The sequence below is a fragment of the Rhinatrema bivittatum genome, chromosome 2 (assembly GCF_901001135.1).
Source record: "Rhinatrema bivittatum chromosome 2, aRhiBiv1.1, whole genome shotgun sequence".
In the NCBI taxonomy this organism is placed as follows: domain Eukaryota; kingdom Metazoa; phylum Chordata; class Amphibia; order Gymnophiona; family Rhinatrematidae; genus Rhinatrema; species Rhinatrema bivittatum.
In genome coordinates this window covers 34,207,963-34,230,000 of record NC_042616.1, presented here as the reverse complement: position 1 = coordinate 34,230,000, position 22,038 = coordinate 34,207,963, and the positions used below count along the sequence as shown (strand labels likewise).

The window sequence follows — 22,038 nt, the reverse complement described above, 5'->3', positions numbered from 1 at the left end:
AAAAGAACGTTCTTTTCGACCGATTCTGGACCTCAAGAAAGTCAACAAAGCACTCAGTTCCCCATTTTCGGATGGAGACTTTGCATTCAGTCATAGCAGCAGTTCACTCCCACGAATTCCTAGCTTCCCTGGATTTGACAGAGGCGTATCTCCATATCCCAATTCGCCCGAAACATCAGAGGTACCTATGCTTCAACATCCTCGGACATCATTACCTGTTTCGGGCGCTTCTGTTTGGACTAGCATTGCCCCCCACACATTTACCAAGGTAATGTGGTGGTGGCGGCCGCCCTCCGGCGGGAGGGTATACTGGTCCATCCTTACCTGGACAACTGGCTCATTCGGGCAAAATTATTTATTTATTTATTTAGGAGCTTTTTTTTGTGTAAACGGTTTTTATTGGGTGAATCACAAAATATATACAGGAACAAGCGCAGCATATAATCCTAAAATAGAAAAACAGAAATACTTCCAAAACGAGCAGAATGCTGACTAAGCAACTGTCACACCCTTTTAACAATAATCAGTTCTATCCATTCCACCCCCCCCCCCCCGCCAAGTACCTCTGATACCCCTTTCCCCCTCCCTCCCCAAGGAGACCTAATTAAACCATGAATAATCTCCATTTACTCTCCGACTACTCAATGACAAGCATTAAGAACCAAACTTCTAGCTCTATGAGGCAAAGCTTGGATGTAAGGCTCCCAGGTTTGAAGAAATAATTTCCTCCGTTTGGGCGAGCTACGGGCATAAAGCTGTTCCATCTGCATGAGTTTGTGAAAATGAATCCGCCAGGTTCAAAAGGAGGGCGGTTCAGCATTGCACCAGTGGAGAAGAAGTACCTTTTCCCCCACCAGACCTGCCTTTTTAAGCAAGATATGTAGACCAGGTTGTCTTACTAGGTGGTGAGTAACACAGTGAAACAGCCAAAGATAAGGGGAGAACGGTAGGCGGATCCCTCCCAAAGATTCCAAATATCCCCCAATTTGGTGCCAATACCTTTGAAGTGATGGACACTCCCAGAAAACATGAGACAGGGTTCCCTGCTTCTTCCCACAGCACACACACCCAGCAACATTGACAATGCCAGCTTTAAAGGCAATGTGAGGCGAAATATAAGCCCTATGTAAAAATTTTAAATGCATCTCCCTAAAGTACATACTTCCAGTGATAGTAAAAATACTTCTCACACTAGATGAAAAAATAGGGAGTGTTAACACAAAAGCGCCATCTCGATTCCAGCGGTCTAGTGTGACTTGATAAAAGTCCCTGGGAAGCCTACGGTATAACCGCTTATAGTAAGTCGAGAGAGACAGATCCGCAGTTTGGTCAAATTGAAAAAACTCATTTAGAGTTTTAAATGTTGCTGAGTGCTGGGCCGGGGAATCCAGTGACTGAAGATAATGATTAAGTTGCAAGTATCCAAAAAAATGAGATCCAGGAAGACCATATAGTTCTTGTATGCGTTCAAACGGCAGGAGACAACAGTCTTCATCCATTGCATGACCCAAGTATAATATACCTTTGTGATGCCAGTGTCTAAAGTGCACAGTCGTGGACCCTGGGGTGAAATCTAGGTTGCCTCTAAGAGGTATGAAAGACGTACAATGTCGGGGAATCTCCAATTGACGTGTCAGACGGGCCCATGTTTTCCTGAGGGGTGCTATTAGTGGATGGTTAACCAGCCCTGGGGGAATATCAGTACTTAGGCTCATTAGAATATAACTTAAAGCCAGAGGCCTGGTAAAGGTGGCCTCAGCCACTATGTTAATATAAGCAGATTTCCCCAAGAACCGGCCCCGGATTAGGCGGAGATTGGCCGCCATTCCATAGTTATAAAGGTTCGGAACCCCCATACCACCCTTATCCCAAGGATACCTTAACCTTGGCAGCTGAATCCTAGCCTTCCCACCCCTCCAAATAAACCGGTGAAGTAGCTGATCTATGCGTTTAAGATGCCGAGCGGAAAGTATCATGGGGAAATTTTGGAAGACATATAGCCATTTGGGTAACATCACCATTTTAAACAGATTAATCCTTCCGCTTAAAGAGAACGGCAAGGTGTGCCACGTGTGTAACTTCTCCTGAGTGGTGTGGAGCAGCCGAGTTGTTATGTTACTATGATACATTTGTGATATATCATTCACAAGATAGATCCCCAAGTATTTGAGAGAGCCTGGCGCCCACTGAAGGGGAAATGAAGCCCCCCAGCGCTCCTTAAGGGAGTCAGGAAAGGCCAGGGCATCGGACTTGTCCCAATTAATACGCATGCCAGAAAAGGTAGCAAAGTTATTAAATAGTTCCAGAAGCAACTGTAATGACCTGTGTGGGGACGTAAGAAATAACAGCACATCATCAGCAAAGGCTGCATATTTGAAAATCTCACTGTCCCCCACCCTGAAATTGTATTCCCCTAATGGCTGGCGTAGATTGTATAGCCAGCAAAAAGGGTTCTAAAACAAGAAGAAAAAGTAACGGGGTTAACGGGCAGCCTTGTCTGGTTCCCCTGGATACAGCAAATGAATCAGTCAGTCCCCCATTAACTAATATACGTGCTTCAGGAGTGGTATATAGGAGTTCAACTGCTTGGTAAAAATAACCCCCAAACCCTATCATTTTTAACACATGAAACATATAACCCCACTCCACTCTGTCAAAGGCCTTCTCAGCGTCGAGACTAACTACCAAATAAGGGTCTCCTACTCTCTGACAGAGTGCCATGGCAGTAACAATTTGACGAATATTGCATAGAGCATATCGTCCTTTGATGAAACCCACTTGCCCGGATTGTATCAAAGAAGGCAGAACATTCTCCAGACGCTCTGCGAGAATCTTTGCCAAAATCTTATGATCCATATTCAGCAAGGAAATGGGCCGATAAGACATAGGCAATAGAGGGTCCTTTCCTGGTTTAGGTATGAGAGTCACATATGCCTGATTGCCACCCGGGGGAAAGGTCCCCTGTCCAATCAAAGATTGAAACACTGTGGGAAGCAATTTAGAGAGCAGGGCTACCAGACATTTGTAAAAGTCAGAGCCATATCCGTCGGGGCCTGGAGCCTTCAACTTACTCGCTTGCAAGATAACCCGGTTAACTTCCTCTTCCCAAATGGGTTCATTTAAATAACGGTAATATTCCAAAGTCAAGGAAGGGAGTTGAATGAGATCCCCGAAAGCCTCCCATTTGGATGCATCCCACCCCTCTGAACTATACAGCTTAGAAAAGTAAGCGTGAAAAGCTTGGCAGATGCTACCAACATCATGAACTATCTGTTGTTGGGAGTTCTTAATCGCAGGGATATGCCTGTTCCCTCTAGCTGATTTAATTAAAGTCGCCATCAGCTTACCGGACTTTTGCCCAAATTGGAAAAGCTTATACCGATAAAAGAGTATACTTTTTTTTGTGCGCTGATGAATGAGGGAATTAATAGCCGTCTGTAAAGTTAGGTAATTTTCCCTATTTTTCAATGAATGACAGCGCACAAGCGCCAGTCTTGCTTTTTGGAATTGAGTACTAAGCAGGAGGAGCTGCTGATCTTGGGATTTCTTCCTATGAGCTACATACGAGATTATTTCTCCTCGAAGTACTGCTTTGGCTGTATTCCAAAAAAGAACTGGGTCATCTTTATGTTGGGCGTTCAAGATTTCAAACGAAACCCAGCGCTCTTTTAAATATTCCTGAAAAGCAACATCTTCTGCTAAAAAATACGGATACCGCCATACATAGGTGGAGTGGGATGCTAGAGGATTTGTCAACTCAAGCCAAATCGGGGCGTGATCAGAAATAAGAATATCCTTGATCCCTGCCCCCACAACCTTACCGAAATGATTAGTACTCAATAATAAATAGTCCAGGCGTGAGTGGGTAGCATGAGCCCTAGAAACATGCGTAAACTCCTTGTCCTGAGGATGCAGCGTGCGCCACACATCCGTAAGATGTAAGAAGTGTTCTAAAAGTGTGAGCCCCTTACTTAGGGGATCCTGGATTCTTAGCAGGGGTGGCTTTATCTAGCAAAGGGTCTCTGACAGCATTAAAATCCCCGCCCACTATAATCAAATCGTCAATATGCGGTAGTAAAAGTGCACAAAGTTCAGTGAAAAAAGAAGCTCGATACACATTAGGGGCATATAGGTTACATAAGATAACAGGGATATGATATAGTTCCCCCAATAGCACAATATATTGACCATTAGGGTCCTTAATTTCCTTAGTAATCTGGAGAGGGAATGACCGCCGAATCAAAATGGCTACGCCAGCCGAATGAGAACTGGCAGATGCATAATATACCGAACCCACCCACCGTTGTTTCAACTTCTCATGTTCTAGATCCGACAGATGGGTCTCCTGCAGGAAGACCACATCTGTCTTCTTTTTATGTAATAACTGCAGAATTTTAGTCCTTTTTAATAGGAGAGTTTATGCCTCCTACATTCCAAGAGAAGTAACGAAAATTGCTCATATTCAAGTGAACTGAATGATTAGGTAATGAAAAAGAAAAAACAGATCAAATCAAATGAGGGAATACGCCTCCCAGCATAGCGTCCCCCTCATAGCCTGAAATGTGAGTAATGGAAGGTCATAGTAGGTTCCCCCGTAGAACCTAAACATGGTCTCCCATCCCTTCCCCCCCTACCCAACCCACCCTAGCCCCACCCCCCAGACCCTTCCTAGCCAATTCCCCCAAGCCCACCATCCTAGCGATAGTAGGGGAAGATCACACCGACCCAAGGCTCAGCCCCCCCCCCACATCCCCATCAGACAGCACTCAAGTGTAACCAATAACTGATTAAAAATTGCATATAAAAATCATAACAGTCAACGTAGAAAAACTTTCTGTGCCAGTCCTTATGTATTTCGCCCACAACCTGCCAATTGAGACTTCCAGCCCTCCCAACATGCATGGGACCTAAGAGCATTAGCTAACAGGAGGGCCTCCCCCTCTTCTACAGTGGTCAGTCAGCTCCAGAACAGTCCGCTCTCCACCACGGCCAGTCAGCTGTCATTGATAGCAGATACTGACAGTTAATGTATTCACTCCATTACTGTTCCAGGGCAGCGTGAGAGTTCATAAACACCAAACACGAAACTAGTAGTAACAAACAAAGCCAAGTAGGTTCAATTGTGAACAGGATAGTCTATTGGTCTTGCTCGAGGATCTGCATCCACATTTCGCTTTCACATCAACCGCAGCCTTCCTTCAGGTTACAGAAGCTGCCTGTGCTGGCAAGGCTTGGATATATTGCTGTATCGCTGCCACATCAGTAAACCAGCGCACCCCCTGGTCTGTTTGCATCCGCATTTTAGCCGGGTAAACAAGCACCGCTCGGATGCCTCTTTGAAAAAGCTGCGAACAATACGGCGCCAGAGCCCTGCGCTGTTGAGACACCGCCTGGGAGAAATCCTGGAAAATCAAAACTGGATGGTTTTCATAACTTGGTTTAGTCCCTTGCTGAAAAGCCTTAATAATGGCTGCCTTGTGAGAATAATTTAGGACTTTGGATATAACCACGCGGGGTTTAGCCTGGCCTTCTTGTTTGGGGCCTAAACGATGGGCTCGTTCCACACGGAGGAGCCCTGACAGTCCCGTCAGCTTCAAAACCTGAGGGAGCCATCCCTTGAGGAAGGTGGGCAGTTGGTATTCGGGTAAGCTTTCCGGCAACCCCACCAATCTTATATTAGCCCTTCGTGAGCGATTCTCAAGGTCTTCTATTCTGAGGGCCTGCTGACCAATATCTGCCTTCAGGGACGTGATGTCGGCGGTGGCTACGTGGAGGCCATCTTGGTTTCTAGAGACCCGCGTTTCCAGTTCCACAAAACGGCGATCGATCGTGGCCATTCCCGCATTGAGCTCCTTTAACTGCTCCGAAATTTTTTGAAACTCCGGGGTGAGGGCCGCAAAAACCGCCACGGTCAGCTCCGCCGTCGCGCCGGCACGGGAGCGCTTTGTTCCGGCATCTCCCCCAGCACTTCCGGGTTGCCGTCTGCCATGCGCGCCTTCTCGCGGTCTTTGTCCTTTTCTTTTTCTTTCCCCCCCCCCCGCGTCGCCATCGGGATTCACCCGCAAAGCAGCATTGCAGACAGTTTTTACCAGGTCAAGCACAGGTAGGAAAAGTCACCGATGGCGCTGGATGAGGCTGAAAGGCGGGGGCCCGAGCTCAGCGATGGGGGATCACATCCTCTCCCGTCAAAGGGTCACGTGATCTCTGATTTAGGAGCTTTTAATATACGACATTCGTAGGACACATCATGCCAGTTTACAAATAACTAAAGCAGGCAGAAATTACAATGAACGCGGAAGGGGTGAGAGTGGAGCAGGCAAGAATAGGGGGCAAGAGCATCAGGAGGAAGGAGGGCAGCACGAGCAAGAAATGAAAGGAATAAACAATAATGAAAGGCAAGATAATTAATAAAAAATATATTTGCAAAGCTGCAGTCGACAAGGTTTTGGCGTTTCTCAGCTCCCTTGGTTGGATAGTCAATTTCTCCAAGAGCAGCCTCAAGCCAGCTCAGGTCCTGGAATTCTTAGGGGCACGTTTCGATACATGCGCGAGGAAGGTTTCCCTTCCCGAGAGCTGGGCGCTCAAACTCATGGCCCAAGTTCTACATCTTTTCAATCTCTCCATGCCCACAGCCTGGGACTACCTACAGGTCCTGGGTTCTATGGTTTCAACTATCGATTTGGTTCCATAGGCCTTCACACATATGCGTCTTTTACAGAAAGCTTTACTGTCCTGTTGGAAGCCGGTCTCTGAGGAGTTTCAGATGCCCTTACCGCTCTCCGATTTTATCATCTCCAGCCTTCAGTGGTGGCTGTCACTCGACCACCTGCTCGGTGTGCACCTGGAAACCCCTCAGTGGATCATTGGGACGGCGGATGCCAGCCTTATGGGCTGGGGAGCGATCTGCCAGTTTCAGTCAATACAAGGTCAATGGTCTCTGGTCCAATTTCGATGGCACATCAATCGCCTGGAAGCCCGAGTGGTTCGCCTGATGCTCAAGGCTTTCCTGCTCTTGATCCATCACCAGATGGTTTGGGTCCTCTCCAACAATGCCACCACAGTAGCCTCCATCAATCGTCGGGGTGGAACCAGGAGTAGCCTGGTAGCCCTAGAAGCAAGCAGATTGTTTGTTTTTTCCTGGGCAGAATGGCATCTGACTCGGCAGCCTCACACATTGCGGGAAAGGAGAATGTTCAAGCCGATTTCCTGAGTCGTCAGCATCTAGACCCCGGAGAGTGGGAATTGTCCAAGGATGCGATGGCTCTTCTCATTCGCACTACCCACTTGGATCTCATGGCCACCCTGGGAAATGCAAAAGCGCCCAGATTCTTCAGTCGCAGAAGAGAGCACGGCTCTGAAGGAGTGGATGCTCTTGTACTACCCTGGCCTCGCGACGTTCTCTACGTGTTCCCACCCTGGCCTCTAGTGGGGAAGATACTCAGAAGAATAGAACTCCACAAGGGGCTGATCATTCTGGTGGCACCAGATTGGCCCCGAAGACCATGGTTCGCGGATCTGATAAACCTCGCGAAGGACGGACCCCTTCCTCTCGGTCACCTCCCAAACCTGCACCAACAAGGCCCAGTATCTTTCGATCAAGCGGATCGCTTTTGTCTGGCGGCCTGGCTTTTGAATGACGGAGATTAAGGAAGAAAGGTTTTAAGGAGGAGGTGGTCTCCACGCTATTGCGCTCGTGTAAGACTTCTACTTCTCTCGCGTTTATACGGGTTTGGAGAGTGTTTGAGTCTATGTGTGCGGATTCTGGAATTGTGGCACGCAAGGCCCCAGTTTCCCATGTCCTTTCTTTCCTACAGAATGGTCTCTCCAAGGATTTGTCTTTCAGTTTTCTCCGGGTGCTCTTGGTACTCTTTTAGGGTGGGTCAATGGTTACTCCTTGGCAGCCCACCCAGATATCATTCGGTTCCTCAAGGGGGCGAAGCATTTGAACCCACCTGTCCGGGCTACATGCCCATCATGGAGTCTCAATCTTGTGCTTTGAGTCCTCTGCAAGGCGCCCTTTGAGCCGCTTAAAAGGGCCACGCTCAAAGACTTGACTCTTAAGACAGTTTTTCTAGTCTCTATTTGCTCGGCCAGGAGAGTGTCCCAGCTCCAAGCCTTGTCTTGCAGAGAACCTTTCCTCCATTTTTCTGATTCAGGAGTTTCACTTAAGACTGTCATCCTTTTTACCTAAGGTCATTTCCTCTTCATTTAAATCAGTCAGTGGAGCTCCCTGTGTTCTCTACAGAGGACACTGACTCTACACATACCAGAGACCTAAGGCGCCTTGATGTGAAACGAGTTCTACTGCGATACTGAGAAGTCACGAATGAGTTCCGGGTTTCAGATCATCTTTTTGTCTTGTGGAGCGGTCCCAATAAGGGGAATAAAGCTTCTAAGGCTACCATCGCTCGCTGACTCAAGGAGGCGATTGCTTCGGCTTACATTTGTCGGGGTCGGCCGGTCCCAGAAGGTTTAAAAGCTCATTCACTCCATTCACAGGCTACCTCCTGGGCAGAAAGTCAGTTGGTTTCTCCACAAGAGAGATGCAGAGCGGGTATTTGGAAATCTCTTCATAGTTTTGCTCAGCATTATCGCCTCTATGTGCAGGCACCAGTTTTTGGTTCCTTTGGCAGGCAGGTACTTCGAGCGGGGCTATCTTGGTCCCACCCTCCTTAGGGAAGCTTTGGTACATCCCATGGTCTGGACTTATCCGGGTATGTACAGGGAAAGGAAAATTGGTTCTTACCTGCTAATTTTCATTCCTGTAGCACCACCGCTCGCAGTTTTTTCATTCAACGATACATAAGATTTATGAGGCACCAGAAGTATCTACTCATTTATATAAGAGCAATTTCTTTCCATTTATTCAAGTTTCCAATTTCCATTTGGAGTTTTAAATACTGTTACTTGCTTGATCTTATTTCTAGTTATAGTTACAATTTTCTGCTTTGATAACATTTATATTGAAGGGACGCAGGGGGAGCACTGATATAGGATACCCTTTCAGTTTTTCTCTGTCTCCATCTGCTGGAAAGGAGGCTCAACCCTCGGTCTGGACTGATACGTGGTACTACAGGAATGAAAATTAGCAGGTAAGAACCAATTTTCCTGTTTGTGAGGCAAGACTTCCCTTGGGTAAATCTATGTTGACTGTGTTCCATTAAACCATGTCTTTCTATATGTTCTGTGATTTTGATATTTAGAACACGTTCCACTATTTTTCCTGGCACTGAAGTCAGGCTAGCCAGTCTGTAGTTTCCCGGATCGCCCCTGGAGCCCTTTTTAAATATTGGGATAACATTAGCCAACCTCCAGTCTTCAGGTACAATGGATGATTTTAATGATAGGTTACAAATTTTTACTAATAGGTCTGAAATTTCATTTTTTGAGTTCCTTCAGAACTCTGGGGTGTATACCATCCGGTCCAGGTGCTTTACTACTCTTCAGTTTGTCAATCAGGCCTACCACATCTTCTAGGTTCACCGTGATTTGGTTCAGTCCGTCTGAATCATTACCCATGAAAACGTTCTCCAGTACAGGTACCTCCCCAACATTCTCTTCAGTAAACACTGAAGCAAAGAAATCATTTAATCTTTCCGCGATGGCCTTAGCTTCTCTAAATGCCCCTTTAATCCCTCGATCATCTAACAGTCCAACTGACTCCCTCACAGGCTTTCTACTTCGGATATATTTTAAAAAGTTTTTACTGTGAGTTTTTGACTCTATGGTCAACTTCTTTTCAAATTCTCTCTTAGCCTGTCTTATCAATGTCTTACATTTAACTTACCAACTCTTATGCATTATCCTATTTTCTTCTGTTGGATCCTTCTTCCAAGTTATGAATGAAGATCTTTTGGTTAAAATAGCTTCTTTCACCTCCCCTTTTAACCATGCCGGTAATCATTTTGCCTTCTTTCCACCTTTATTAATGTGTGGAATACATCTGGACTGTGCTTCTAGGATGCTATTTTTTAACAATGACCACGCCTCTTGCACACTTTTTACCTTTGTAGCTGCTCCTTTCAGTTTTTTTCTTTTTCTCAAAGTTTCCCTTTTGAAATTTTAGCACGAGAGCCGTGGATTTGGTACTGTCCCCCTTCCAGTCTTTTAATTCAAATTTGATCATATTATGATCACTATTACCAATCGGCCCCACCACCGTTACCTCTATCACCAAATCCTGTGCTCCACTGAGAATTAGATCTAAAATTGCTCCCTCTCTTGTCAGTTCCTGAACCAATTGCTCCATAAAACTGTCATTTATTCCATCCAGGAACTTTATCTCTCTAGCATGTACTGATGATACATTTACCCAGTCAATATTGGGGCAATTGAAATCTCCCATTATTACTGCACTACCAATTTGGTTAACTTCCCTAATTTCTCTTAGCATTTCACTGTCCGTCTCACCATCTTGACCAGATGGACAATAGTATACTCGTATCACTATGGTCTTTCCCAACACACAAGGCATTTCTACCCATAAAGATTCGATTATGCATTTAGTCTCGTGCAGAATGTTTATCCTGTTGGACTCTATGCCATCCCTGATATAAAGCGCTACATCACCTCCCGGGTGCTCCTCTCTGTCATTGCGATATAATTTGTACCCCAGTATAGCACTGTCCCATTGGTTGTCCTCCTTCCACCGTATCTCTGAGATGCCAATTAAGCCTATGTCATTCACTGCTATACATTCTAATTCTCCCATCTTACTTCTTAGACTTTTGGCATTAGCATACAAACATTTCAAAGTTTGGTTTTTGTTTGTATTTTCATTCTGCTTTTTAATTGATAGGGATAAGTTAGAAGTTTTTAGCTCAGGTGAGTTTTTAGTTACAGGCACTTGGACTACTTTTCTTGCATTGTCAAACTGCAAGGACAGATTAGAGATTTATTGTCCAAAAATCCTCCAAGAGTATGGGATTACTTGAGGGTCCTTGGTTCCATGGCCTCCACTCTAGAGCCTTTGCTCATATGAGACCTCTGCAGTCAGCATTGCTTTCCTTTTGGAATCCCGTTTCCAAACAGTTTCACCTTCTCCTTCCCCTTACGGATTCTGCTCGGTCCAGTCTCGACTGGTGGCTCCTCTCAGACTACTTGAACCGGGGTATATGCCCCTGGATGTGCCTGTCTGGACAGTAGTGACCACGGATGCCAGCCTCTCCGGCTGGGGAACGGTATGTCAAGACAAATCGGTACAGGGCCTCTGGTCACTGGAAGAATCCAGTTGGTCAATCAACTGTCTGGAGACCAGAGCAGTGAGGTTGGCGTTGCAAGCCTTTCTGCTGCTTTTGCAGGTGAAATCGGTCAGAGTCCTGTCGGACAACATGAAAGCGGTGGCTTATAACATTCGTCAAGGAGGAACCAAGAGCCAACCTCAGCTCCTGATTCATTGGTCAGAGCACCATCTCGACAGTATCGCAGCCTCTCACATTGCCAGGATCGACAACGTTCAAGCCGACTTTCTCAGTCTCCACCTTCTCGATCCCGGAGAGTGGGAACTCTCTGCAGAAGCTTTCCAGATGATAAACCATGTGTGGCCCAGACAGAGCATGGATCTCATGGCCACATTCCGAAATGCCAAGGCTCCTCGTTTCTTCAGTCGGCGCTGGGAGACAAGGGCGGAAGGAGTGGATGCCCTGGTTCTTCCTTGGCCAACAGCAGTCCTGCTGTATGTGTTTCTTCCCTGGCCATTGATCGGAAGAGTGCTTCGAAGAATAGAGACTCATCCGGGGGAAGTGGTACTAATTGCGCCAGAGTGGCCGAGGCGTCCCTGGTTTGTGGATCTTGTCAACCTAGTGGTGGATGGCCCACTGTGTTTCAGAGAGTTGCCAAATCTTCTGCATCAGGGGCCCGTTTGTTTGGATGAGGCGGACCGCTTCTGTCTCATGGCATGGCTTTTGAGAGGCAACGTTTGAAGAGCAAAGGATACTCTGATGTGGTTATAGCTACTCTTTTAAGGTCGCGAAAGACTTCTACCTCACTAGCTTATGTTAGAGTGTGGGGAATATTTGAGGCCTGGTTCATTCAACACAGCATAGATCCCGCTCGGGCAGTGGTGTCTGATATTCTCTCCTTTTTACAGGCGGGCCTCGCTAAGGGAGTGTCCTGCAACTTGGTTGGCAGGTAGGGATTGTCCTGCAGCTAAGGGATTGTCCTGCAACTCACTGTGCAGGTAGCAGCTCGTGGATGTTTCCGTGGTAAGTTATGAGGAGTTTCCTTGGCCGCTCATCCTGACGTGGCACGTTTCCTTAAAGGGGCGAATCATCTGCGTCCTCCGCTTAAAAGGCCTTGTCCGTCGTGGAATTTGAACTTGGTTCTTAAAGCTCCTTGTAACGCGCCGTTCGAGCCCATAAAAAGGGCTACCTTGAAGGATTTTACTTTAAAGGTGTCATTTCTTGTGGCCATTTCTTCGGCTTGCAGAATGTCGGAACTTCAAGCGATGTCTTGCAGGGAGCCTTTTTTGAGGATTATGGATTTGGGAGTTTCCTTGCAGACAGTTCCTTCCTTTCTTCCAAAAGTGGTATCTTCTTTCCACTTGAATCAGTCTGTGGAACTTCCATCATTCTGTGGTTTGAATCCTTCTGATCCCCACTCCACTGATTTACGGAGATTAGACGTCCGGACCCTGTTCCGTTATTTGGAGGTCACAAATTAGTTTTCGCATGTCAGACCATTTATTTATGCTCTGGAGTGGTCCCAGGAGAGGTCATGAAGCATTGAAGGCTACTATAGCCCATTGGTTAAAAGAGGCCATTGGGTCAGCATACCTCCTTCAGGGTTGTCCCCTCCCGAAGGGTCTCCGAGCGCATTCTACTCGTTCACAGGCAGCCTCGTGGGCTGAGTGCCAACAGATTTCACTGCAGGAGATTTGTAGAGTGGCCACTTGGAAATCTCTGCACACCTTTGCTCATCATTACCGGATGGATGTGCAAGCTCCAGACTCTGGGAGTTTTGGTGAAGGTGTGGTTTGAGCGGGACTCTCAAGGTCCCACCCCGGGTAGGAGAGCTCTGGTACATCCCAGGAGTCTGGACTGATCAGGGTATGTACAGGGAAAGGAAAATTAGTTCTTACCTGATAATTTTCGTTCCTGTAGTACCACGGATCAGTCCAGAGTCCTGCCCTTTTCAGCGTAGGGATAACAGAGAGTCCGCTCGTTCAGTTCTTGGTTAATTTGCTCTGTAGATAAGTGATAAATTGAACTTTTTTATTGATGTTTTCCAATCTTGTTACGGGCTCTGTTGCCGTTTGGGCTAGTTAGCCTGGTTTCTATGGAATTGAACCCCAGTTACAGCAGTAGGGTTTTGGATCATTCTGCTTTGATACGTTGAAATACTGGTGGCACCTCAGGGTTTAGGACAGAGTCTGCCAAAATTTCTCTGTCTCCATCTGCTGGAGGGGAGGCAAAACCCAGGAGTCTGGACTGATCCATGGTACTACAGGAACGAAAATTATCAAATAAGAACTAATTTTCCTTTACAAATTTTAACCAATAAATCAAAAATTTTATTTTTTAGTTCCTTCAGTACCCTAGGATGCATACCATCTGGTCCAGGTGATTTGCTACTCTTTAGTTTGTCAATCTGGCCTACTACATCTTCCAGGTTCACAGTGATTTGGTTCAATTCGTCTGACTCATCACCCTTGAAAACCATCTCTGAAACTGGTATCTCTTCAACATCCTCATTAGTAAATACTGAAGCAAAGAATTCATTGATTTTATCTGTAAAGTCTGTAGTAAACCTGACCAGCAGAGGTTTCACACCCATATTGGTCCTAGATAAAACTGGCCCTGCTATGGGCTGTGATCTTTTATTAGACTGGGGTAAGAATCATTCATAGATGACGTTGATGCGTGAGCCTTGGAGATCCCACAGGTCCCTTCTTAAGGAGTGAGCACAGAGACTCCAGGGAATTCTGAACCCAGTAAGATTGCTGTGAGGCTGAAAGGCCATAAATCTGTAGTCAGGGCATGTTTAAATCGTGTATAAGCCTTTTTCTATAGAAAATTCTGGTAGACTGATGCAGCCCACAAGGTATTTGATCATCTTTTCTAAATCCCTTTTTTCCCTTCACTCTAATTCTTCTCCAAAAAATTACCAATGATATTATGCTGAGTGACTGTGAGAAACCTAATACAATGTTATTACCTCCAGGAGAAGGCGCTCTGACCATCATTCCTAATATTATATCCCACATTGAACGAGGGGAAGAGCCGTACGTCAGGGATGAGCTGGGATCAGAGGAAGGAGGAACTGGGAAAAGCAGCTGCTCAGGTGAGTGCAGGAATAAGAGGGACTGGGGTAAAACTGCTGAGCTGGAGAGTGGAAGGAGCAGCTGGGAAGTGCAGAGACCCCTTCCCAAGCTCCTCTGCAGATCTCTGAAGTTACTCACAGGGTTTCTGTGACAGGCACTGGTGTATGCTCGGGTGCTATTCTATGAAGCTCGAGAGTTGCATGTCAGTGTGACCTGGGATGGTGCAGAGTTCATAAATGTGCACCTAGGTGGTTGTTTTAAATGGTGTATGGGTGGGCATTCATTACCAAAATTGTCTGCGCATTTTACACCTCCTACTTGACTCTCACAGGTGCAATCACTCTTGTCTTTTCTTTGCAGTTTGTGGGTGGATTTCTTGGTGAACTAAGTAAATACGTGGTGCTATTCCATCTATTTTATTGTGCCCCAGAAAGAGGGCTCATTATGGCCCATCCTGGATCTCAAGATAGTCAACCGTTATCTGCAGATATTGCACTTCCGCATGGAAACTCTACGCTCCGTCATAATGGCAGTGCAACCGGGAGAGTTCTTAACCTCCCTGGACCTCTCCGAAGCCTATCTTCATATTCCAGTCCATCAAGACCACCAGCGTTTTCTACGCTTTGCGGTGGTGGGCTGCCGTTACCCTTTGGTCTGGCAACCGTCCCCAGAACATTCACCAAAATTATGGTGGTCATGGCGGCAGCACTAAGGAAAGAAGGGATTCTGGTGCACCCCTACTTGGACAACTGGTTGATCCGGGCAAAGTCATTGGAAGAGAGCCCACAGGTGACCAGCAGGGTCAGGTCCTTCCTGCAGGAACTCGGTTGGGTCATGAACATGGACATGAGCAGCCTCAAGCCCTCCCACCAAGCAGAACAAGATCTTCCTCCCTCCCCCGAGGAGGAGGAAACTGATGGACCAAGTACGCCGGTTGATGACCACAATGTGCACCCCAAGGTGTGGGACTATCTTCAGGTCCTCTGCCTCATGGCATCAACACTGGAAGCAGTACAGTGGGCGAAGGCTCACATGCGGCCTCTCCAACGCTTCTTACTGTCACGCTGGAACCCACTGTCCCAAGACTACTCTATTCACCTCCACCTACCAACAGAGATATGTTCTTGGTTCCAGTGGTGCCTACAGGAAATCCACCTAAGCAAGAGCATAAACCTATCCTCACCGAGCTGGATCGCCCTCATAACAGATATGAGCCTCCGAGGTGGGGAGCTCACTGTCCAGAGCTGACAGCCCAGGGACAATATACCAAGGAAAAGACGAACTGGAACATAAACCACCTGGAAGCTCGAGCAGTCAGACTAGCATGCCTGCAGTTTAGCCACAGGCTCCAGGGGCAAGCGATCTGAGTGATGTCGGACAACGCAACAACGGTTGCCTATATCAACTACCAGGGAGGAACCAAGAGTCATCAAGTGTCTCTGGAAATAAACCCCCTTATGGAATGGGCGGAGTTAAACCTACAAGGGATCTCTGCTTCCCACATCACAGGAAAAGACAATGTCACAGCGGACTTCCTCAGCAGGGAAAACCTGGACCCGGGGGAATGGACACTGTGACCAAAGGATTCCAGCTTCTAGTAAATCGCTGGGGCCTCCCCGGCCATGGACCTACTGGCCACAATGCGAAAGTCCCCTGGTTCTTCAGTCACAGACGAGATCAGTACTCCCAAGGAATCGACGCCCTTGTCCAGACCTGGCCAGAGGAAGACTTACTGTACGCCTCCCCCCCTATGGCCTCTACTGGGCAACATCGTACACAAGATAGAACACTAGAGAGGTTTAGTCCTCCTAGTGGCCCCAGAGTTGCCCAGATGGCCGTGGTATACAGACATGCAAAGGCTCCTCGTGGGGAGTCCTCTGTGTCTCCCCGCAAACAGGGACCTTCTCCAGCAGGGCCGGATTCTTCACGAAGATCTGTCTCGATTCTCTCTTACAGTTTGGCCCTTGAGAGGGTTCACCTGAAGAAGCGCGGTTACTCGGTGGCAGTCATCGCCACCTTGCTCCGCGTGCAGAATTTCTCAACATCCCTGGAATACATACAGATCTGGAGAATATTTGAGGCCTGGGGCGAGGACCGCGGGGTGCCCCCGCAAATGGCCAAGATTCCCATGATTCTGGAATTTTTACAGGACAGCCCAAAGAAAGGGTTGTCCCTCAAGGTCCAGGTAGCAGCCCTCTCCTGCTTCAGGGCCGAGGTGAACAGAAACAGTCTGTCAGCACAGCCGGACTTGGCCCGTTTCCTAAAAGGGGTTAAACAACTCCGTCCACCTTTAAAGTGGCCGGTCCCCATATGGAACCTCAACATATTATTGGACTTCCTAGCAGGACCTTCCTTCAGACCGATGCACAGGCTATCGCTACGCCTGTTAACACTAAAGATGGTATTCTTTGTGTCAATATGCTCTGCCTGTCGCATCTCGGAACTACAGGCACTATCCTGTCTGGAACCATTCCTTCGATTTTCTGCAGAAACAGTACAGCTTCGCACTGTCCCCTTCTTCTTACCAAAGATGTTCTCGGAGTTTCACGTGAATCAATCCATCTCCTTACTGTCACCGAAGGAACAGGGACATGGAAGACTCCTGCCTTTTTCGCCATCTAGTCGGAACCGGTGTGCAAGACATCGCTTGTTTTGTTCTTCACTGCGGGAAGAAACAGGGCGAAGCGGTTTCATGAGCTACTATAGGTCGCTGGATCAAGGAAGTAATCAAAGCAGCTTACGCAGAGGCAGGGAAGCCTTTACCCCTTCAGGTCAAAGCTCATTCTACTAGGGCCCAGGCAGTATTCTGGGCGGAGGCTAAGCTACTGTCGCCAGCCATCTGTCGAGCAGCGACGTGGTCTTCCCTACACACCTTCTCCAGGCTCGAGAGGGCGTAGCCTTGCAAGGGAGTGCTAACTGAACCATGGACAGCCTCCTGCCCCGTTCGGGAGTAGCTTTTGTGCATCCCACTGGTCCTGAGTCCATCTGGCCACACGCTAGGAAATGGAGAAATTACTTACCTGATAATTTTGTTTTCCTTAGTGTGGACAGATGGATTCAGCATGCTACCTACGGCTGCCCAGGAGAGGCACCAAGGAATTGCCGATGAGGCGACCCTCGATTCCATATGAATACAGGTAAGCCGTTGCCTTACCCCTAGTTCAGGGCATCCATAGTATGGCTGGTTTCGATGCTTATGTTTGTTGAGTAAAAACTGTTGTTAACAAAGGGTTTAATCAAGTTGTATCCAAATTCTAATCAAGTTCTTCAATATATATGACCAAAATGGCTTTTCGAAGAGAATATGAAGAGCTGAGGTCACTGCAGGGAGGAGGAATAGCCTATTGGTTAGAGCAGTGGGCTACGAACCAGGAGCCCAGGGTTTGAGTCTCGCTGTCACTTCTTGTGACCTTGGGCAAGTCACTTTACCCTCCATTGCCTCAGGTACAAAACTTAGATTGTAAGCCCTCTGGGGATAGGGAAATACCTACAGTACCTGAATGTAAACCGATGTGATATCTCAGATTGAATGTCTGTATATAAAAATAATAAATAAATAAAAACATTTAGGGTGACGTTAGCTTTGAAACCTGACTCCGTCTCCATCTGCTAGCAGGGGAGCACATAACCCACTGGTCCTGAGTCCATCTGTCTACCCTAAGGAAAACGAAATTATCAGGTAAGTAATTCTCCATTAATGTGTCAAGTGTAAAATGTTTATTGTTGAAATATCAATAAAGCAAATTTAAACAGAGCTTTGCAGACTTAGCACTCCATATACTCTGGAAATAGCTTTATATAGTGCTTGAAATTGCATATGATTCCCTATGTACAGATTTCTTGGCCATTAGACCTATTATAAGACTGGTTTGAATTGAAATCTACTTCTTACTCCCTTATTTTTTCTGTTTTCTAAGGATGGATGCTTCAGTTTCTGTGCTTCTTTGTTTGGATGTCTAGTTAATAAAAAAAAAAAACAACAACAAAAAAAACAACAAAAAACCCTCTGAAAGAACAAATCTTCCACCTTCTCAAACTCAAGTGCCCCATTCTTCACTCCCCTGAAAAGAGACACAGAGGGGACAAAATGTAAGATACCAGAAACGTCTGAACTCTGTGACCAACCCCTCCACCAGGTGGATAGCCACAAAACTTTGAGCATCTGAATCCATTCCCCGGTGTACTGTAATTTGCTGTTTGCGTACCAGCAGCTAAGACAAGAGATTTATTCACATTTTTCTCATAGGCCTGTGTTGTTTCTCCACCTCTACTACTGTTATCTCTGATCTCAAATGTGTGTTATTCCAGTGAGTGCTGAGGGAGTTATGCTGAGATTCCTGTCTTGGGACAGGGCACAGTCACAGTCCACATCCTCGCCTTGATAACTTTTTCTCAAATGCAGTGCATCACTTATCCTCAGTCACCCTATTGGCAAGATATGTGTAGTTTCTTCCTTTTCAGGGGTTCTGGAAAGCATCATTCAAATCCTTTTCCTCTCTTGGTATTGTTGAGTTCAGAGCTTACCATGTGACCCTCGGGCTACATGAGTGCTCCATTTACATGTTTATAAATGCAATTAAAATTACATGTCGTATCTGTGACTTCTTGCTATCTCCTATCTCCCCAGCAATATTCAACACTGTATCAGAACCTAATGCAGATCCACCTTTCAAAAATGATCTGCTTCAAAGGTCCATGTCAGGTTTTGATAGTAGAATATTGAATATTTTTTGGAGAATGCTTAATTGAAGAAGACAGCAAGAACTTATATCTGTAAGTACTTTTAATTGCAAATATGACAAATTAAAAAAAAAGTAATTTAAAATTAAGAAGTGCTTACTATTGTCCATTTTTGTAAGGACTTTCAGGTGAGGTCTAGGGTTATAGTGAAGCACCAGCTGCACTTGCAAAATTAACGGTATCTGTGTATGAAGACCTCCATTAATGTTTTGAATTGAGGTGCTGGTCATCACAGGTTTATTTAAATACAATTTAAATTAGTTTACAACATGGTTTTTGTTTTGTTTGAGTTACATAAAAACTTTCTGAATATTGAATTCACTTGTCCGTGTTTGCATGTTCAGTCCTTAGCTTCATTCTTCTCTGAGATCCACCAATGTGCTCTAGTTTTATATCAGAATGCTGCAGTAAGGAGGTGATGCAGCTGCCTTAAACCTCTATTCTCTCTGAGGTGTGTTAATGCTGGGAGAACCCTGTTCCTGTACGTACCCGGATCAGTCCAGACAGTGGGTTGAGCCTCCTTTCCAGGAGGTGGAGACAGACTAAAACTTGCAGGATGCCCTATATCAGGACAGAGCCTATCCTCTCACCCTTCAGTATTCGTCTGTCTCCCAGCAGGTGCAGCATCTCCCCTTCGGTTCTCTGCTGTAGGCTAGTCAGCCTCTTTATTCTCTTTAGGTTCAAGCAAGTACTTCTTTTGGTTCTTGTTTTTAAAAATTATAGAAAGTGAATCTCTGAAGGAATTTTTGCCTTCTTTAGTGCCTTTTTGTGTGGGAGACGTCAGTCTCCCAGCTCTTGCCCGGCTCAGGGGGGCTTTGCCCCTTTTGCAGGAGGGGGTTCCCTGCATAGTCCTGAGTCCGTGGACGCTTCCAGGTGTGGGGACTGATGCTCTCTGGGCCTCGTTCCCCCTCTGGCTGCGGAGAGGGTTTTGAACCCGCTGCTGCGCTCAGTAAAAAAAAAAAAAAAAGGAGTTTCAAAGTTTTAACTTTCAATAAGTTGCAGGTACTCACCTACCTCTAACTTATTTGCAGCAGTTGACCAGCTTTTTTAACTTTTTCTGGTCAGTATAGGATTAGAACCGGCAGTCAGAGAAGCAGCAGGTTGTCAATCAAGCTTTGTTTTTTCAGCTTTTTTTTCTTCAGCCGAGGTTGCTATGTCCCGGCTGACAGCCTGTGTTTCTTGTGGGCTGTTGTCCTCGCATTTTTCGCAGCAGGGCCTCTGCACTGCTTGTCTGCCGGGTGGGGAAGGTCCCTCCTTGGCAGGACAAGCAAATTTAGCCCGGGGCTCCACTCCTCCCGGCATGGCTAGGCCTTTCCCGGGTCGGCAGGGCTCGGGAACGGCTGCCATCTTGGATTTTTTGTCGGGGCAGATTTCAGTGCTCCCTGGAGCTGGGGGGGGCCAGATTTTTTCGATTTAACCCCCAATTTGACCACTGCGGGTTCCCAGGAGGGGGGTCCTGACCTTCCCTCGCCCCCCCTCTCCCCCCCCCCCCCCCCCCCCCCCCCGGTAAATCCAGGGTTCCTTTTTCTGCGGACTTCGTCTTCCTCATGCATAAATCTTATTTAGCTAGCCTGCATGAGATGGATGAAAGCCCCCCCCTTGCCCCCCCCCGTCTAAAATCCCTCGCTCAGCGCCGTTGACCTCTGGACCGGCTGTGGAGCCTCAGGGACCAGTTCGGGTGTGGGTGGTCCCGGGGGTGCTCCCCTCTCCCCGGTGTCTCCTGGGTCCTCAGACCCTGCTGCTTCCTCAGATTCGGCAGATGCCCCCCCCCCCCCCTAGAGGGGGATGACCCCAGAGCCCTTCGACTTTTTCGTAAGGAGGAGCTAGAGCCCCTCCTCCCTTTTGTTTTGGAGGAGCTGGGTCTGGAAAGTCCCTCCGTGGATAATCTCATGGCCTCACTTCCTAAGGATATGAACCCGGTTTTGGGAGGGCTCCGGCCTCGGCCTTTCCCTTCCACCCCATGCTTAAGCTCCTTATCCTACGGGAATGGGAGGCTCCTGAGGGTTCGCTCCAGGTGGGGCATGCGATGGATAAGCTCTATCCCCTCCCGGAAGAGGGCTTGGAGCTGTTGCGATATCCATCAGTGGATTCTTATGTTTCTGCAGTGGCCAAGCACACCACGATCCCGGTGGAAGGTTCCACGGCCCTAAAGGATTCGCAAGTTCGTAAGCTGGAGGCTCACCTGAAGCGCATCTTCGACGTCCTGGCCCTCGGGGTTCAGGCATCTTGCTGTAGCAGCCTCATGATGCGGGCAGGCCTCCAGTGGGTCCAACAGTTACTCTGCACCCGGGAGCTTCCGCCAGGTGAGGCAGAACAGGCCGAACGTCTGGAGGCGGTAATCGCTTACGTGTTGGACGCCCTCTACGATTTGGTCCGTGTCCAGGCGATGGTTGCAGCAGTGGCTGCCCGGAGGCTCCTTTGGCTTCGCCACTGGTCGGCTGATCAGTCCTCGAAGAACCGGCTGGGCACGCTTCCCTTCAAAGGTAAGATGCTCTTTGGCGAGGACCTCGACAAGCTTATGGACTCCTTGGCTGACAACAAGGTCCATAAACTGCCAGAGGACCGCCCTAAGGCTTCTCGGTCCTTCGTGGCCTCTCGCTTTCGCTTCAGGGGTCAGCGTCGCTTCGCTTCTCGAGGGCAGGGGGGTACTCCTAGGGGGTCTTCTCGTGCGCAGTCCTGGTCACAGTCCTTTCGTGGCAGGCGGCCCTTTCGTGAGGGCCAGCCCGTGCGTACCACCGCTAAACCTGCCACACAATGAAGTTCAGTCGGCCCATCCCTCGGCGGACGCCTCTCCCTGTTTTTCGAGGAATGGGTCAAAATCACTTCGGATCAGTGGGTCCTCAACATTAACAGAGACAGGTATGCTTTCGACCTCGTCAGGGAACTTCCAGATCTCTTTCTGTTCTCCCCTTGCGGCCGGGCCAAGAGGGACGCGGTGGTCCAGACTCTCTCCAAGCTTCTGGATCTGGGGGCGGTGGTCCCAGTCCCAGAAAGGGAAATTGACGCCGGCCAGTATTCTATTTACTTCACCGTGCCCA

General features: G+C 47.5%; 1 protein-coding gene across 1 annotated transcript in view; it reads left to right on the top strand.

The window, feature by feature from the left end:
• The window catches only part of LOC115083783 (gastrula zinc finger protein XlCGF26.1-like), a 46,713-nt gene that overhangs the window by 15,899 nt on the left and 8,776 nt on the right, over positions 1-22,038 (top strand). The window contains exon 3 of the mRNA XM_029587802.1: positions 14,161-14,280. Coding sequence (XP_029443662.1) covers positions 14,161-14,280 — 120 coding nt within the window. The remainder of the gene's footprint in view (positions 1-14,160; positions 14,281-22,038) is intronic.